Here is an 18,501-nt window from a genome sequence, read left to right as displayed (position 1 = left end):
GAAATGGGAAGAAAGATCATAAGGGAGATAAGGTAGTTGTAGAAGACAGAATCAAAAGTGTTGAGGTGGAAGTTGAATTGTGTTTGACATAGATCATCGTAGTGATGAAGGTGAAGGTAGAATCATTGATGACGTAGCACACTACAAAGTGATGGGAGAAGATGAAGTTGATGGCAAAGGAGCCAAAAGGTAATATAGTTGAGGGTGACATAGTAGAATGGATGTGTTGTTGAGAATGCAAATTAGAGAGAGAAAGGTGTTTAAATTTATAAAAAAAGAGTGATTCAAAAACGAAAAAGAAGATGGAAGGTAGTTTACAGACTTGTGTACCAACATAAATAGTGTTGCGGTTGAAGAAACCTAATTAATTATATTTTTGTAGTGTGATTGCTATTGAGTTTAAGTTTTTCATTTTTAATTATAAATTTTGAAGCATACATGTTTATAGTTAAATGAAGTTGAACTAGTCCCACTTATTTTAGGAAATTATTTTTTTTATCAATTTTGTAAAATAAATTATTAAACTTTAACTTTTTATATATGTTAGATTACATGTATAACATTTTATCATTAATGAGTTATTACTAATACAAAATTTAAAATTACTTGTGAATTATAGTCAATTTAGGAGAAAACATCAAGCAGAGAAAAAATAAATAAAAAGAAATAGACTCGACAAGTTTTTTTTAAAAATAAATTTATATATTACTTATAAAGGTTATAATTAAATACAAATTTACGTTTGACTTATAAGAATCAAACATAAAAAATATTTTTTACATTTAATCTTTACTGATCAAACATAAATATTAACCATTTAATTATAAAAATATTACTACGTTTTTTACTTTTATTATTTACCTGTCAAAACATAAATTCAATTACGTGAGGAACAGATTTTGTAACACAATAACACATTAGTGGTAGGGGATTTATAGCCCAATATTATCAAAACAAACTTAATAATTTGTTTTTTTCAATAATATCCTTAACTGATGCTACATTTTAAGTTCATGGAAGCTAAATACAATTTTATACTCTTTTATAATCTTTAACTTTTTTCTTTAAAAGAATATTGTTTTGTCATGTTAAAATCCACACTAAATCAGTTTTAATAGCGTCAAAGTGATGGACGGTAATATTTAGAAACTAAATTTATATTTTTATAACTTTAGACTACTTCTTTGCGCATCTACGCTCATGCTTTCTCAAATTAATATATAAATGTGAGTCTCTTTGCATGAACATTTCTCACCCAGATAAATCATAATATAAGACTATAAGGTTATAACAATGCACGGGTGTACATTTTGATCCACGTTGAGGAAGAATGTCAACCACTATATGTTTAGTTTTGACACGAAAGAAAAGGTTTTGAGAGAGACATCACGTTCACATTTACAAAACAACTTATTTAAAAAGACCCCAACCAAAGAACCTTTGTTGTGCTTGCATAAGGTTTTCTATACTCATCTTTCATGATGGAACAAGCAATAAGGATTTACTCTGACTACTAAGACGCTGAATTTGGTGCTTAGGGTTGTGCACAATGTAACGAAAGAATCAATCAGAAAGTTAGGATTAGAGAAGAGAACATTGTTAGCAAATATTAATTAGGAGAAAACATTAACAATAAATTACTCAAAAAAAAACAATTAACTATATTAAACTTATTGCTTATCTAACCTTAACTATAATTTCAACAATTACAATTGGAGTAGCGATGGTCAATAACGATGTCATTAGATCTTAAAGCTCTTTTCTTAAAGGTTGAATCTTCAAGGTGAAGATAAAACAAAATTAAAAAAATGAGTAATGTAAAAGTATTTATAAAAGTTACAACGAGCTTAGTAAATTTTAACCTAAAACTCAAATAGAAAGATATAACATCTCTATAATTAATCATCATGAACATTATAAAGGTAAACTATAAAAAAGTTAAATTGTGTAATTTTATAAACATTTTCACAAAAAATAGATTTTTGATGATATTGTTGTTGAAAACATTTGTTTTCTCTAAAAAAATGTGCTTGAAAATTTTCTTCAAGAAAGAAAGAAATAAGATAAAAAAAAAAGAATGCTTGTATTGGTGCATTTTCTATTTACTAATATTCAATTTAATTCTTAATAAACAGTCCAAGTTCCACTATAATACATCATATAACTATTATCTTTTCATTCACTTCTAGATTCCCCACGTGTTATTTAATTATCTCTACATATAACATTTTAACTATTATGCTTTTTTCATAGTTCTATTGAAACTAAAACCACACTTCCAAATCATAAAGATTGTTTAACTCACTTGAATAACCAGATGAGTAACAAATAAGATTTTAGTCTCACTCACAATAAATAAATAAATATATATATATATATATATATTTATTGGAATTTGTAAAAGTAGAGCGTAGAGAGAAAAATTCAACTGATTTTTTTTTTAAAGTATTAGTTTATTTTAAAATATCTTAGAAGTTTTAATAATGTTTCGATAGGATCGTGATCTCTAACTCAAAGCATTCAACGTTGTCTGTTCCATCATTCAGTTGCATTGTCTTCTCTCTTCTCTTAGTCTAAGTCGCGGGGAGGATGTCTGCAGAAGACACTCTAACTAACGCTCAACTCAGTGACTTTGCATAATAATCTTGTAATAAAGATTAGTTCAGAGTTAAAATTATTTGTCTTTTCTCTCAGACAAATATTTATAAATTATGATGACCTTACCATTAGGTCTGACTCATTAATCACCAATAAATGACATTATTTCTATTAGTTGTCAATAAATGACAATTATTTTCATTAGCTCCCCACCAATGACATTTATTATTATTGATTACCTTAATGGTTGTTTTTACTGTTCGGTTAACTGTTTGTATGCTCGGTCCACTGGCCTGAGAGATATCCACACCATACAATTAAGATAAACATTATCATGATATGGTATTTGAAATGCTTAACTAGTCATGATAAAATGTTTCAAAACCATTTATTATTTAATAAATTGGTTTCTTAATGATACCATCATAAGAAAAAAAATGAAATCATGCTTAGTAGTTTATCAATATTTCACATATTCATTGACACACTTAAATTAACATAATTGTAACTTATCTTTCTCGTTTTTTTTATTGCATAACTATTTATATATTCGAATACTTGGGTTGTCTCAATCAACATACAAAGTGTATAATGTTTTGTTAATAGATTCAAGTTTTTCATAATTGAAACTTATACATTTGATAATAAAATGTGTTGTCTTATATCCATCTAGAGTTAATTTTGACACATTCAGCAAATCCAACACAACATATCAAATAATGGTTAGAGTACCATGAGAGAACATATATATTTAAGAAAGATAATGAAAAACCTATAGTCTGGTGTAGACCAATCACCCTTTATAGTTATATCTCTAACAGGTGTGATTAGTTCAACATTTAACACTTAGACTTAGTTGTGTCTCCAAGATATCATATCTTATTAGTAATCTGCCATGCTACCCAAGTGAAAGTTGCTCTTGTTGCACCAGACATATCACATTGCTCCTTCTTCCAATTCCTTGTGTACACTATTTACACCTGCAGTCAAAGCCAAAATCTGGAATATAGATGTTAAGTTCATTCCTCTTTCCCCACACCCTCCATGTATCTATCTACCTTTCCAACAACTAATTTTGCATTTGTAGTCCAAGATTCTTAAGATTAGCTATGTTAAAGATCTAATCCATTAAATAAACTCATGCACCGATCCAAAAAAGAGAAGATTTTCTTGCTTCATCTAAGTCCACACTCTTAATTCAGTCATGCTAAAGATTTCTTTTCCATTAAATATGACATTCTTAAACATTATATTATTCATATGTTTCCATATACTCTGAAAGTCATCATACTCTTTTCTAAATTTTATTCTCTTTATGATTGAGTTACAATCAATAAAATTGTTAAAAAAATTTGTCCTTCACCCTTATAAATAATTTCAAAAGAACCAAATTTGTAATTAATTCAAACTATCATATAACGCATATCACACCATTTAGTGTTACATTATAAAATCTATTAAATTTGTCATGAAATATGAGTTGACTAGGAAAATAGTATAATTGCAATAAACAGAAGATTACTAATTGACACAATTGAATTACAAAGGAAAAGAGAGAGAGAGTAAAATGTGCACAATTATAACCTGAAAAAACTTAGAATTATGTAAGTTAATAATATCAATTTGTTAGTTATATAATATTTGAAAACTGTTATTTTTTATAAGTCTGATACCTTTTAATAATTATTTAAATACATTTTTTATTCTTGAACATATTGTTTAATACTTAATTTAAGTTTTTTTTAATTATAAAAAGTATTACTTTTTCCTTATTGATGGATAATTGTGTAGCTAGAAAACCTCCATTTTTTAATTAAATGTGTAGATTAAAATATAAAAAAAATGAACATGAACTGAAACGACAAAAACAGCTGGATTTTAAAACAGAAATAAATGTTTTCAATCTTTTTGCTATTAACTATAATAATATTAATTTTTGTCTTGAAATATATATTCAAGAATTATTGAAAATAATTTTTAAATTATTTTAATCGTGTTCCTATGAAAATATTTAAAAGTATAAAAGTGAAATAAAATATGAAATAGATAATTTTGAAACTATGATTAATCGTTGTAATAAATAATACATCTTAATATAACTAAACCCAATATATATTTATACTTTTAATAAATGCATGACACAAAAATGAATATAATTTAAATAAGTTTATTAATAGACAAGTTTTCGTTTTGAATAATACGGAAAAAAAAGAAAAACAAGTACTTAAAAAATAAAATTTCATGAAGAAGTATGTCTGGACAGAAAATAAATAGATCTCTGCACCTTAATTATTAAAACTGAATAAAACCTTATTCATGGAGCCGCAACATCTGAATCTTTTCCTAACATTGGAAAATAACGGAAGAAAAATATTCACAATGACGGAGAAGTCTAGAAACTATTCTTCAAATAAACATTTAAATAACTTTATCAAACAGAACTTTGGCAATGTGGAAGTTGGTGGTCCTTGAATCACAGAAAGCTGCATAGTAATAAGTCTTCACCACAGTGAGAAAAGTGTTCTTGATATTGAAATCTATGCCAGATGGAGATTTTTGGAACACCAATTGCACCAGTTCTTGCATTTGCAACTCAACTTCTGGGAATATCATGCTCTCCGATTCCTGATGGATTTTATTCCAAAAGAATACAATGTTACTAACAAAATCTTAATGTACATTATTTTAAAAATGAACACCAAACCTAAAAATGGTGCACAGTGCACTACTGCACTAAAGGACAAAGTCTTGTGTTGGGTGCTATTGAAATAAAGAACAATTTCAATTATGCAATACATAAATGAAATGGTATATGCATTCTGTTCATAGGGTCTGAATTATGATTATTTTGAGAAAACCAAATCTGATGCAGTGGACAATTGGCCATTGGGGTGATCCCTTTTTGGTATTTATTTTTTCTGTCGTAAACCCTTTTCCTTAAAGCTGTTGAGTTCACTTTCCTAGTAAGAATAATCCAAAGTATGCAGCTTTTTAGGCACACTAGAAGGTCATGTGTAATAATACTAGCATGCTTTTTTATGCTCAAGAGAGAAAGTGGAGAAAGAAAAAAAAAATGCATTAAGGGAATAGAGCCAAAAGATGAAGGTTTGGAAAGTAGGTAGCATTTGTCATAGGATATAAAATAATGGTTGCTCTGTCACTGACCTTGTCCTTTTGATGACAATAGAGTGTATGGCAGAGTGAGTTAGTGAGTTGAAGGAGAGTCTCATATTGAGGATCGAACATTTGATCCTCTGAAATCCAATGCCCACCACATAGGTTTATTATCTGCGCCAAAAGCTCTCCTTGTCCTTCACATTTGTCTCCTTCCTCGTGCCAACTTGAAAGCCACTTTTCCCACTATAATAACATTACACAAAAGAAAATTCAAAATGGTTAAGGCATTCGAACCAGTACTATGATTTCGTGGTTGTAATGGTCAACTCATGTTTGATTCTCCATTTTTGTTTTGAATTCCAATTTCCAACCCATCATTCCTTTTCAATGGCTACTCAAATCATTATATGTGTGAGAAATGTCAAAGGTGAAGGAGCCTCAACTGAATTCTGCTGCAGTGCAGATTAACTATTTACCTTTTACTTTTCAAAACCTGACAAACTTGTTACAACCTTAACATCAAAATCTTTAAAATTTCTTATTTCTTAATCACTGTGTCATGTCAGATTGGGAATTGTCATTCCAGTAAAAAGTTTACACCCCTACTTTGTTCATAGAGACAACATGAGATTTCATTTTATACATAAAAATATTAGCAAGGTATATTATTATTTTATTTAGTATTTACTATCACATAATTAGAGAAAATATTAAGTTCATGTATTTTTGCAGAGTTGGAAGTGTAAATTCATTTATTGAGAAAAATCAAGTTTGACTGAAATGATAGACTCACCGCGCGATGCATATCATATCCGATTTCATGACCTTGAGAAACAAGTATATCCCATGATATTTGATCTATGGTCGTAACCAAAGTTTTCACCAGTCCATGTCCTGTTGTGTTCCTGTTCAACCTCCTGTGCATCCAAACACATAAAATAAGCATGTTTAATTATGTATCAATTTAGTGTATACTTGTACTGAAACAGATATTTTAGATAATAAATTCATTTTAGAATGAAAGTTAGCAAGAATGCAACTCCACCACTCTGGGTGGCCTAGGCATTTTGATGTCTACAAAATAATTGGTTAACAGAAAGAAAGAGATAAGTGTTTGTCATTAGGACATGACTTGGTCATATCAAATAGGCCAAGGTAAATAAGTCTCTCATGATCCTAAATATCCTTTTCCTTTATAAAAATAAAGAATTTAGTCAATCTCCTAAATTTTACATTTCACTCAATATATTCAAGAACTTGAGTTTGAATCCATTGTATCTAACAAATTAGTCCATGAGTAAAAATAAACTAAACATACTAAACATCAAGTTTATAGGTTAAATACACCTAGATGATTACATAATTCTGGATCTTAATTCATAAAATTTAAATTTGGAACTACTAAAGTAAAAATTGTCTTTTACTTGCACTATTTTAATCATATTATTAGTTAATATAAGATTTCAATCAAAGTTCACACTCTCAGAAAGAAACGAATTTCTATCACTTGTTCACATTGATGTGAACCTTAAATATGTCATCCCAACTATAGAAGGGTTGACTTTAAATGTTGGAATATTCTCACATTCGTTCTCTTACTAGATCAGACATACACACTCCCTATCTCGATATATATAAATAAAAGTTTGAGACTTTAATTAATACATAACATGTTGCAATATTTTTAAGAACTGGGATGAGATAATTTACCAGCCAATCGAGTAGTCACGCCTGCTAATGCAGTCACTGAAATCTTTCATGAAAGTTTTTCTCATTTCTGCATCACTAACATAGGATGTTATGGTCTCAAGTAAGACTGTGGTTTTGGCCCAAGCAAGCCTCACATGAGATTTTTCTGGTTCAAATATGCTCGCTGCTGCCAGAAAATAAGCCAACAGAAGAGTTCTTCTGTTCATTCCAAATTCTGCCAATCTAGATTCTGAGTACCACCTGAATAATTAAATATCATCACAATATGAGAATAAATTACATTATATAAAGAATGAAGAAATTGATTGAAGCATTAGCCTGTGGAATGGTTTAGATGTTCTTACTTCTGAATCCTCCCCCACTCCATTAGATGCATTGCTTGACAATTGTTGTAATCTAATTTAGCAAGCTCCAGATAGTTGTTGTTGTTCACAAAGGGCATCCTGTATCCAAAAAGTAGTTAGGGAGGATTTGGTTAAAGACCCACTTATAATAATAAATCATAATTATGTAGAATATTATGTTATAATTTTAACCATAAAAATCCTAATATGCAGATTTCAATCAAACAATTATTTTAGAAAATATATTTTTTAATTTATTTAATAAATATTCATTGCAAACCCTAATATATATTTAATGAATTATTATTTTTAATATAAATTTACATTTGCCAAAAATTCAAAGTACATAGGCAAAAACTTTATTTGTGAATCTATTTTGAGGTTTTTTTTATTATATCTATTTGTCTCAATCTAAGAAATTGATGATCCAACAACCAACAAGATTATAAATGGGTGAGTCCTTGTCACTGTTTTATTCTAATTTGACAAATAAATGGCAAATAATTTTGTACCATTACTTTTTTTAACCAAAATAGTATTATAAATTATAAAAAATTGTTTTCTGACATCAACTTTTTAAAAGACCAACAATACTTATCTTTATATCTTTCAAATATTCTTGACTATAATTTAACACCAATATAATATCTTTTGTCCACATGCTAAAATTTGATGATTGGATCTATAAACTATTATAAAGAAAGAAGGATCTCAAGTTAAAATATAATGTTTTTACTAAAATATTATTTTCACATATCACAATAAAAAGAGTATATTTTAATTTTAAGGTAGTTGATGTAAAAGACAACAAATTTATTATGAACAATTAAGTAATTAGATGATAACTTAAATTATTTTCTAATAAAAATGTCTCCATCCTAATCTTTTGCAGAAAAAAAAACTTGTGAGTAATGATGACATCTAATAGAGGTCCTTCTTAAAACATTTAATTATTGAGGTTATTTTATGCACGATTACTCAAAAAAAATCTTTTATATAGCAACGACTAAATAAAAACTAGTTTTTTTTGTTAGTTATTATAAAATTCAACCAACACATCCTTTAGTAAATATTTGTTAATGGTAGTAAAAATTATTTTATATTAGCTATTCAATAAAGTTCCTCAATATTTATAAAATTTACATGAGTCTTACATGGTAAATTTTATTTTTAAAAAAATATTATACATTGAAAAAATTGATCATTTGATTAATAGTATTATGTATGTATTTTAAAGTGAAAATATATAATTATTTGGTGATTTATTTTGCAGGGAACACAAAGTATGGAGTAAAATATTAACAAAAGAAAATGGATGAAAGAATGAAGGAAAGTGCAAAGTACCTGTAAAGAGTCTTGCCAATCCATACGTCACTCTCACCGCCGTATTGATCAATGTAGAATCTTGTCTCCACTCGAGGCATACTTGCATACCATGGCACGTCCAATGCGTATGCCACCTGACAATATCACACACTTAATTTCAATGTCACTAACACAAGCTTCGTTAGTCCAATCACTATCATTTATTTTACCTCTTCTGGTAAGTTTTTCATTATAATCCATTTATCTACTAACTCATTTGCTTCTCTCTTTTCCTTCAAAAATTTTGAGGAGAACTTCTTCCCATCTTCTAGAATCTTCTCTCCAGGAAACATTACTTGACTCGCCCTTAACAGATTGAACATTCCTGTCACAGCTTGTGTGCTTTGTCCCTTAAAACAGAAAAATTCACCGTTCTTCTCAAAGTGTTTGAACACATCTGTCAAATGTCAAAATCACTTCAATTAAATAACATGCTTCTTCTTCTTCTTCAGTATTTACATTTTTATGCAAAATAATTCTCATTTTTCATCATAATAATTATCCATTTCACTTACCAGCTGAAACTTGATGGCCATGTAATCTCAGTAATCTGAAACCCATTGCCGTGTCATCGATGTCTTCAACATCTGAATTTCTTGCCCAACAAATACCCTTCTCGGTCCAATATCTGAAATTTCATCTATAAATTAGAATTGAACATGACAGACCTCTGTTTCATGGTCGGTTAATTTATTTCCAAAGTGCATTATAAAATATTAATATGAGGACTATGATCATTATTAAATTACCTATAAACATAGCTTATACAGTCTTTGATCTCTTGCTGAAAATACCGAGATATTCCTAGGCGTTCTAGCCTATCAACCACCCAAATATGTTCAAACAAATCCACTGGATACACGTTTGGAACTGTATAGAAACAAGAAACAATTATAAACTACTAAATTAGTAAACAAAAGCGGAAATGAAGATTAAACTGAAACTCACCCACATTGATGTAAATAATGGTAAACCAAATTATAAAGAAAGATATCTAGAACAATCATACTATATAAAATACATCAAGGTTTGAAATTATGACCACAAGTCATGATACATGAGAAAATTGTAGATAAATATAATGCATTGTGTGTAAACTTGTGGTTCCGGGATGCTCCTAAAAATTCAATGTTAGCATACAAAATCGAAGCAAAAATTTTGCTTAAAAAACTTTAAAGGAGAGTAAGAAGTGAAAAGAAAATGTGATGAGGAAGAGGTAAAAGAGAGTTACCTCCACCATTGAACCTCTTGACGATTTGATTCAAGTAACCATGGCAATTTTGATCTTTGGTTTGCATGAGAGCAAAAGCGGTGGAAGAAGGAGAAAACAAGAAAGACCCGTCTTCAGACTGAAGTTTCAGAAGTGATTTCCAGTCCAGGTCTGACATCCCTTCCAAGCTATGAAGCAGACTTGTGGGCACTTTATGCATCATCTCTCTTGGTATTCTATTCCCCACGCACCAAGGCCCACACAATAATGACACACACGATTAAAGGGAGTTTTTGCAGTACATGTAATAAATTAAAAAAGTTATGACTCTTATATTTGTATACTTTCCCAGAAAAAAGAGTTGCAAGATAAGGTTGCTTTGAATCTATTATCAAAATAGACATGGGCACATACCAGCTCGCTGGCAAGCATAATCATGACCACAACTATGGTACCTTGTGAGTTTTACGTTTCTCATTGCAAAGATTTTGTTCAGGATTGGGGAATTTTCAGGCACATCGATCTCCAACTCACGAGCCAGGTCAAGAAGTGATGGGAAAGCTACTTCAAACCCAATTGGCATATGCTCCGCATTCTCATCCTCAAGCTTGTTAAGATTCTCCTTAAAAAATGTCATTCCTGTGCAACATTAATCAAACTTGTTAGTAATTGACGTTTATTAAGTCAGAGTTATTGTTCAGTATTAGTACTACCTTTCTCACACTTTTCAGGGTGCATATTCCATGATTTTAATGCAATAACACAAGCTAAAGTGTTTATGATCCGATCATGGGCTGAAAACAATTCCTGATCACCCCATGATCCATCCTCAAGTTGGTTTTTTGCTATCCATTCTAGACTCGTTGGAAACTGAGGAGCACCACTTCCATTAACATCTTTTACCAGAGCGACCCAAGCAGTGTCATAAGCAGACACAGTTATCTCTCCATCTTCCAACGAACTCAATATTGATTTGATAGTGTTCACTCTCTTCTTGATCTCTTTTGCCACCAAAACCTTTTTTCAACAATGTTGTTTTTGCAAAAAGAAATTGCATGTGTAAAAAGAATAATTAAAAAATGTCATTAAGAAAAGCACAAAACAGAGAAGTGAGAAAGTTAAAGCACCCCAGTGTCTTGCTCCTCTTCTATGTCATCCTCCACATTAACATCAGGCAACTTTAACACTGTTAGACCACCCTGAAATATGTCTGAATATTCTGCATAACCAACAACATAACATTGGTTTAACCAGCTTTACAAAAAGTAATTAATATTAAACTGTTCGATAAAAAGTTAATTAAGAAACTCAATCATACCTTGCGTTCGTGACTTGGATATAGCTCTGCATCTTATCTCTTGTTTGTCGCTGGTATCAGAGAACACAGAACCTACATACAAAAAGATACAAATATTTCACTAAATTACTTTTGTTGGTTGGAATTAAGTGCTGTGTTACTTCAGGTTGCAGTAAAAAACTATTCCTCTCTTGGTTTCTTTTTATACTTTTTTGTTCTTTTGAGTGGACAAGCAGAAAACAAGAGACAACTCAACCAGCAACTTTAGCCAGCATGACAGTGAAATCTTGAGCTGAAAGTTACTGAATCGGAACCTCTATGTTCTTAACGAAATTTATTAAAAAATATTAAACTCCTAATCAGCACAGGAAGAAGCCATGCACATATGCCAGAAAGTGAAAGAAAATAAGTACGGTTAAAAGAAAATAATATTGTAATAATTATTTGATGAAGTTTATGCAGCATTTGGCTTGTATAGTTTTCCACTTGACAAGTTGAAACTGTTTTGCTTTCACATTCTTAGGTAATAGAGCATGTTTTTCTCATCAACAGAAACTTACAGCTCAATTAGAATCTCAAAACAAAAAGAAAATAGAAGAGTGAGTTAAGAAATCAGCAAAAACATTGTTGTGGTGAGACAAGTGGAATCAAGAAAGAGAAGTGGGTAGAAGAAATGAATAGGAGAAATCATTGCGCATACATAAGAGACTTACCAAGAGAGGATTTGGAGAAGAGGTGAAGAGAAATAAAAGAAGAAGATGATGAAGATGATGGAGATGGAAAAAGGAAATGGTTAGAAGAAGAGAAAGAAGGAAGGTGGCAGTGGGTGGAGAAGGAAGAAGCCATGGTGTGTTTGAGTTGATTCAAAATAATTTATGTTTGGTTGTGGAGAGAAAGGCAGAGTTTAAAAGGCGAAGGAGAGGCAAGCAGACAAATGGTTTCCCAGGAGATTCCCGCTAATGGTTGCATGGCATCATCTATAACTAAACAATTAAGGGTACTCCTGTCCTCTTCTTATTACCATTTTTTTTCCTTTTCTCTTCCATCTTTTTATTCATAAAGAATTGGGAACTAACAAAAATTTAATATTATCATATTATACCCATTTAATTTTATAGTTCAGATACTAAATTATATTAAAGTTTCAAATTAGATTTTCAATGTCATATTAAAATAAGAAGATAAAAGAAAAAAAAAAGTAAAATTATTCGTTTTTAAGGATGTAAAGTAAAAATAAAATAATTTGAAAATAAATCATGAAAGTTTTTGAATGATTTTATAGATACGATGAATAAAAAAATATTTTAATAAATAAAATTATTAGATTATAGTTTTAATTCTATGGTTAAAATTAATATAAAATAAAATAATATTAATAATAATTATTATTATTATTTTTAGTGTTATTAATAATAATTAATATAACTAATATTATTATTATTAATTATCCACAAAGTTTAATAATTATTATTATTAATTTTTTTCCTATGGTTTTAATTATTAATTTGTACATGTCATATTTAAGTAACAACATTTGCAACCATAGAAATTTTGCATAAATACACAACATTGACATGGAAAAAAAATAAAACAAAAAGTATATTAATGATATTTTTTTTCTCTCACCATGCAAATTATTTTTTAGTATTCATAAAACATTATTCTTATAATATTCAGTGTAATTACTATTCCAATTTTATATACATTATATATTAGATGATTTTTGCATTCTATTATTTTCAATGATTTAAAATTCAGTTTGGCATTTTGACTTGAAAAGACATCAATTTTTGGCTTCATCATAATTAAATTAGAATGGAACATATAATAGCTTAATATCTATTTTTAATATTGTATATTATGTTTTGTAATAAACTAATAATATAAAATCATTAATTAAAATAAATTGAAGTAAAACTTAAATTAGCATGAAACATTAAAAGATTATTTTACAAACATTATAATATTTTTTATCCCGTCCCTATATACTTTTTATTGTATACATTTAGAAAAGATAATATTCATATGTTTTCTCATCATTTATTACATTTTATATCTCTTTTTCTAAGTTGTGTAATTTATGGTATGAAATATTGTATGGATAAGTAATATGAAGATTATATAGGCACACATAACATTATCTAAAACATATACTAAGTACACTGTAAACCACTCATTTATATATATATATATATATAAAAGCATTTTCTATTATCCTTTTTAAAGTTTTTGTACTTTATAGCAAATAATATAGGAGAAGTTAACAATGATCTTAACTATTTGGGTATGAATGTAGAGTTATTTATGTTAAAAAAAGTTAAATTTAAAATAGAAACAATATAATCTCCTATTGTCTTTCATTTAGATCATTTGCTAATTTTAATCTCAAATATTTAAATTCAATATAATCTTCCAAACATTGTAAATTAATATAATGGTGAACAATTTCATAAAGTTTAACATTAAATTATTGATTTAAAGTTAATTTATTCTTTATTTTTCTTGAGTTTTTTTAAACTAGGATATTAATCAATGATATCACAATGATCTAAAAATTTAATATAACACTAATATATATATATATATATATATATATATATATATATATATATATATGATTATTATTATATTAAATATTTAAAAGAAAAGTTTTCATATATATTCTAATTTTATTAAGGTATTCATGTTAACTTTTAAAAAAAGTTATTATAATTTATATAACATAATTTCAATGTAACATTTTTGCTTTTATATTTTAATTCATCAGGCACCTAACAAATTTGTGTTTATATTTCTTTAATGATTAATTTTAAATATGATTTGGGTTTCAATAAATTTTAATCAATAGTACAAAAATGTGCAGAATACATGTAAAAAACTTGTAACAATCCTTAAACATAACCAAATATACTGTATTTAAAATGAGATCTTATCTTATTTTATTTTATTTTATTATTATTATTGTTATTTTTTAATTTATTGCCAAATTATGATATACCTCTGACATAAATATGAATATATTATTTTTAACTCCAATACATGATACTAATTTTTAATTTAATCCAACAAATGAGAAATGAAAAAAAAAATCTGCATTGATCTAACCAAGAAATGAGAAATACTGAAATGAAAATTGACTGAGAGATTGATATGCAACCCATATGATTGGCATAGTACTTTTGAATGAAATGAGATGTCTAAGTTGTCTAAGTGTGGGAGCTGCATGTACATTATTGTGGCACGTAATGGTACATGAAGGACTAAGACAAAAGTTAATTATTTATTAGAGTTGTGGACAAGTTGGATGAAGGAAGTACATAGAAAAATTTTGTTGCTGAGATAAGAGAAGCATCAAATCTGTGGTTCGGGTTAAGATTCGTGGTTAGAAAGCAGCACTAGAAGCCGGAATGTACATTGTCTCCTCTCAATATCATCACTTCACCAGCATCACAATCTTGTTGCTTTATATGCTGTCCTTACTTCTTCAATAAAATAACCCTACTCACTACTGTTAATGGATATCCTCATAGATCAATCTTTTCTTTAATGGCTAATATTCCTCCCTTCATTCTCTAACTTCACACTAACAACTCACATTTCTATCTAATATATGTTTTCATTAGTTCAAAAATGAAAACTTATTACAAATATTAATTGTTCTTAGATAAAACTAACGTGTGTCTAATTGTTTTTCTGAATGCAATTCTTATGTGTAATTTATATATGTTTTGTGATATATGTATACTATGTTGATTAGATTGTTTAAATTAATTGTTCATCCTTATATGCTATAACTATAGTGATACTTGATACGGGAATATAGTTAATAGGAGAACATGTGTTAGGTTAATTAACAATAAAAGACAAAGACAATATTCTTATACTTTGTATGACACATTGATGATATATCTCTTTAATACATATTTATAGTTGTTTTTGGATAAGATCCTTTAAACAATATGAATTTTATTTTTAACCCAAAAAACACATGTAATTCTAAAACAGAAATTTGTATTTTACGAATATGATTTCAAGATTCCGTGCCAGACTGACATGCACAAGTTAGATACACTAGACAAAGGCAAGGACACATGAATTCCCTTAATACTTATCTATTTCACCCATAACATATAAAAGTGTCATAATCACTCTGTTTTTTTTCTAATATATGTGAGTTTGACCATCTTCTAAAGTATAGATTTTTTTTCCTATTGGTAAAAGAAAAACGAATCTAATTTTAACTGTGATGTACCTGTGATGATTCTTGAATGAAAGGAAATAATGTCGTGTTTATTGAATAACATACATAAGTGATTAATTAATAGGTATACTTATCTATATAGGTCTTTATTATCTTAACTAACTACTTGTGTGCACAAATTAACTAAAATATTTTCAACCTCCATGTGCATTGTGTTGATTAGTATTTAATATGTTGAATGGAATCAGCCTGCCAATACTTTGTTTTAGTAAAATTACCTAAAATAAATAATTTATTATCAAGAAGATGAACTATTATAACATGTGAACTTCGTGGAGAGCAAATATCACAGGGTTTTTCTTTTTCTAAAGAAAAAAAAATACCTCTTCAAAAACATCTGCGAGGAACAATTTTCATCTAACACTCGTATAGTTTAACTCTAACTTCATATTTTTAAAAACAAACATTTCTAAATGAGTGTAAATTTAAAATTTAAAATTAAAACTTAAAGTATTTATTTATACAAACATAAAGTTCAATCAATAAAAATGTCATAGTTTAATTATCAATTAAAATGAAATTAAAGTTTACAGTGTTTATTGAGAAATTATATCAAATTTAAGAATAAAATAAAGATTAAAATGTCTATTTATTTATGAACAAAAATTGTTTCTTCAAATTAATTATACTCCATACTCCTAAAGTAATTCAGCCTAAAATCTGAACTTCCCAAACCTTTGTCTAGTCCCATCAAGTAAAGGTTAAATTGTCTGTTGTTGATTAGTCATGGATGCAGATTAACCCTGTCCAAGTGCCCATCATTTCCCAATCTTTTCTTACATTCATCTTCATAAGTGTTTTTGTTTTATTAATCCAATATTATCTTTGATTAGAAGGCAATGAAGATTATTTAAAAAAAAAATGAATATGATAAATAGATTTTGGTCCGGTATAAAAACTAAAGAGATGCCGACAAGGTTCATTCTAAAGAAAACCACTATGCAAAGAACCAAAACAAGCAAGTGTGAGGATATTGTCAAACTTTCGTTTAGGAACACACTTAGTTCTCTCTTGTCGGCGTAGATCATCTTCATGGATGGTTATCAATTAACTTGGGCCTGCGTTAGGTGTTAAATCCAATCGTGTGAGAGTTTGTTAGGGTCCCATTCATCACTCAAGGTTCAAATTCTAATCCCAACCTCAATTAAAATATTAAAATATCTACCTAAGATTTTGTTTGATTTTATAGGTAAAAGGTAATGTGAGAAAGTAATTATTACTTTTAGATTTCATAAAATGTGGAGAAATGATACATGCATATAACTCTATACCTTGAAGTAAGTGGAAACATTGAACCATACAATTTTATTTGTTTAAAATGACATCATTATTCTCAGTCCACCTTAGGATTTTTCCAATGAAAAGGCAGTATAATCTCATTTTAATAATGCTTTGAATATGAAAAGTTGCTGCTCTGGAAAAAGAAGTCTTATATTCATTGTATTCCTTAACAACCCCAATTGTTTCCCTATTCAGAGAAAAGGTTATAGGCCCTTATGCTGAATGTGTGGGTTATATTAAACTAAGTACTCTGTTGAACAATACTTAATTTTAAACATGTAATCTTATATCAGAATTGGTATAAGCAGAGGGCTTCCTTTGATCTTATTTTTATTTTATTGTAATTATAGCATAAGCATCTTGTGTTTCAGTTTAATGAGTTTTAATTGCGATAATGTTATGTATAATCTCTGTGGTTAATTAGTGAAATGCTTTTGGTATGAAAAGATAAAGTGAAAACAACATTTGGTGGTGTTTTCCCATCACCTCAACTGAATCCATACATATTTAGAGAAATCTCTTGCATGCATAATGCACTGAAATAATACTCAACAATGTAATCAATTTATCGGTGAAGATGAGGTGAGGATTTCAAGATGAATTGCATGCATTCACATAATACCAAACCAACAATAAATCAGAGATGTTCCCACACCACACTCAGAGCTGTTTATTGTCAGAACAGACCGTAATCATGTTTTATTGGTGGGGGTTTATTAGACATTGATAATGTGGATGAAACAGGACACTATGGGTGGGGGTTTATTAGACATTGATAATATGAATGAAAACAAGACCCTATGTATCCTGATAATATATATATATATATATATATATAACATGTTACCGTTTAAAAAAGTTTCAAACATCGGCAGATGTTTAAAAAAATATTTTATAAATTTTTAAAACATAATTGAAGTAAAATTATAAATATATAATATATAATATAAATTTATTTTATTTTATTTTTAATTAAATTAAATTAAATATAAATTAAATTTTAATTTTAATAAATTTTTAAAAAATTAATTTTTTAATATTTTTTTCTGTTGTTATATTTTTAAAAGATATATACACATATCACATATCGTAATAACGATAATTATTACTTGATATTTCAAAATTAAAGAGGTTAATCTCATATGAAATCTTCATCCTGTAATGTTAAAAATAATTAAGCAAATCTTTAATTTTTGTATTATTACAATAAATCTAATAAAAAATTAATTAATCGATGACAATTATTTATGCTCTCTAAATCAGTATGATATTGATTGGTACGAATATAGTAAACAAAAAAATTGTTTGATGCTTAAAT

General features: G+C 28.1%; 1 protein-coding gene across 1 annotated transcript; it reads right to left on the bottom strand.

Annotated features, from left to right (window-relative positions):
- Positions 1–4,852: 4,852 nt before the first annotated feature.
- LOC108347906 (ent-copalyl diphosphate synthase, chloroplastic) lies at positions 4,853–12,599 on the bottom strand. The gene is made up of 15 exons (XM_017587366.2): positions 12,355–12,599; positions 11,663–11,734; positions 11,472–11,563; positions 11,058–11,361; positions 10,800–10,983; positions 10,366–10,580; positions 9,884–10,004; positions 9,650–9,762; positions 9,305–9,531; positions 9,114–9,229; positions 7,770–7,868; positions 7,426–7,665; positions 6,509–6,632; positions 5,764–5,958; positions 4,853–5,223 (listed from the first exon to the last, which is right to left on the bottom strand). Exons 1-15 carry the CDS (start codon positions 12,485–12,487, stop codon positions 5,017–5,019), a joined length of 2,442 nt encoding a protein of 813 aa, XP_017442855.1. The 5' UTR covers positions 12,488–12,599; the 3' UTR covers positions 4,853–5,016.
- Between the last annotated feature and the right edge of the window lie 5,902 nt (positions 12,600–18,501).

This window comes from Vigna angularis, chromosome 2, assembly GCF_016808095.1.
Source record: "Vigna angularis cultivar LongXiaoDou No.4 chromosome 2, ASM1680809v1, whole genome shotgun sequence".
NCBI classification, from domain to species: domain Eukaryota; kingdom Viridiplantae; phylum Streptophyta; class Magnoliopsida; order Fabales; family Fabaceae; genus Vigna; species Vigna angularis.
The sequence above is the reverse complement of the archived record's forward strand: the minus strand, read 5'-3'. Positions and strand labels throughout refer to the sequence as shown.

Excerpts from the sequence above, each read along its gene's own strand:
- LOC108347906 (XM_017587366.2), bottom strand. The coding sequence starts at position 12,487 with ATGGCTTCTTCCTTCTCCACCCACTGCCACCTTCCTTCTTTCTCTTCT. Across the intron at positions 10,581-10,799 it reads AGAAACGTAAAACTCACAAG|AATACCAAGAGAGATGATGC; the intron begins GTACCATAGTTG and ends CGTGGGGAATAG. Across the intron at positions 9,532-9,649 it reads TGGCCATCAAGTTTCAGCTG|ATGTGTTCAAACACTTTGAG; the intron begins GTAAGTGAAATG and ends GACATTTGACAG.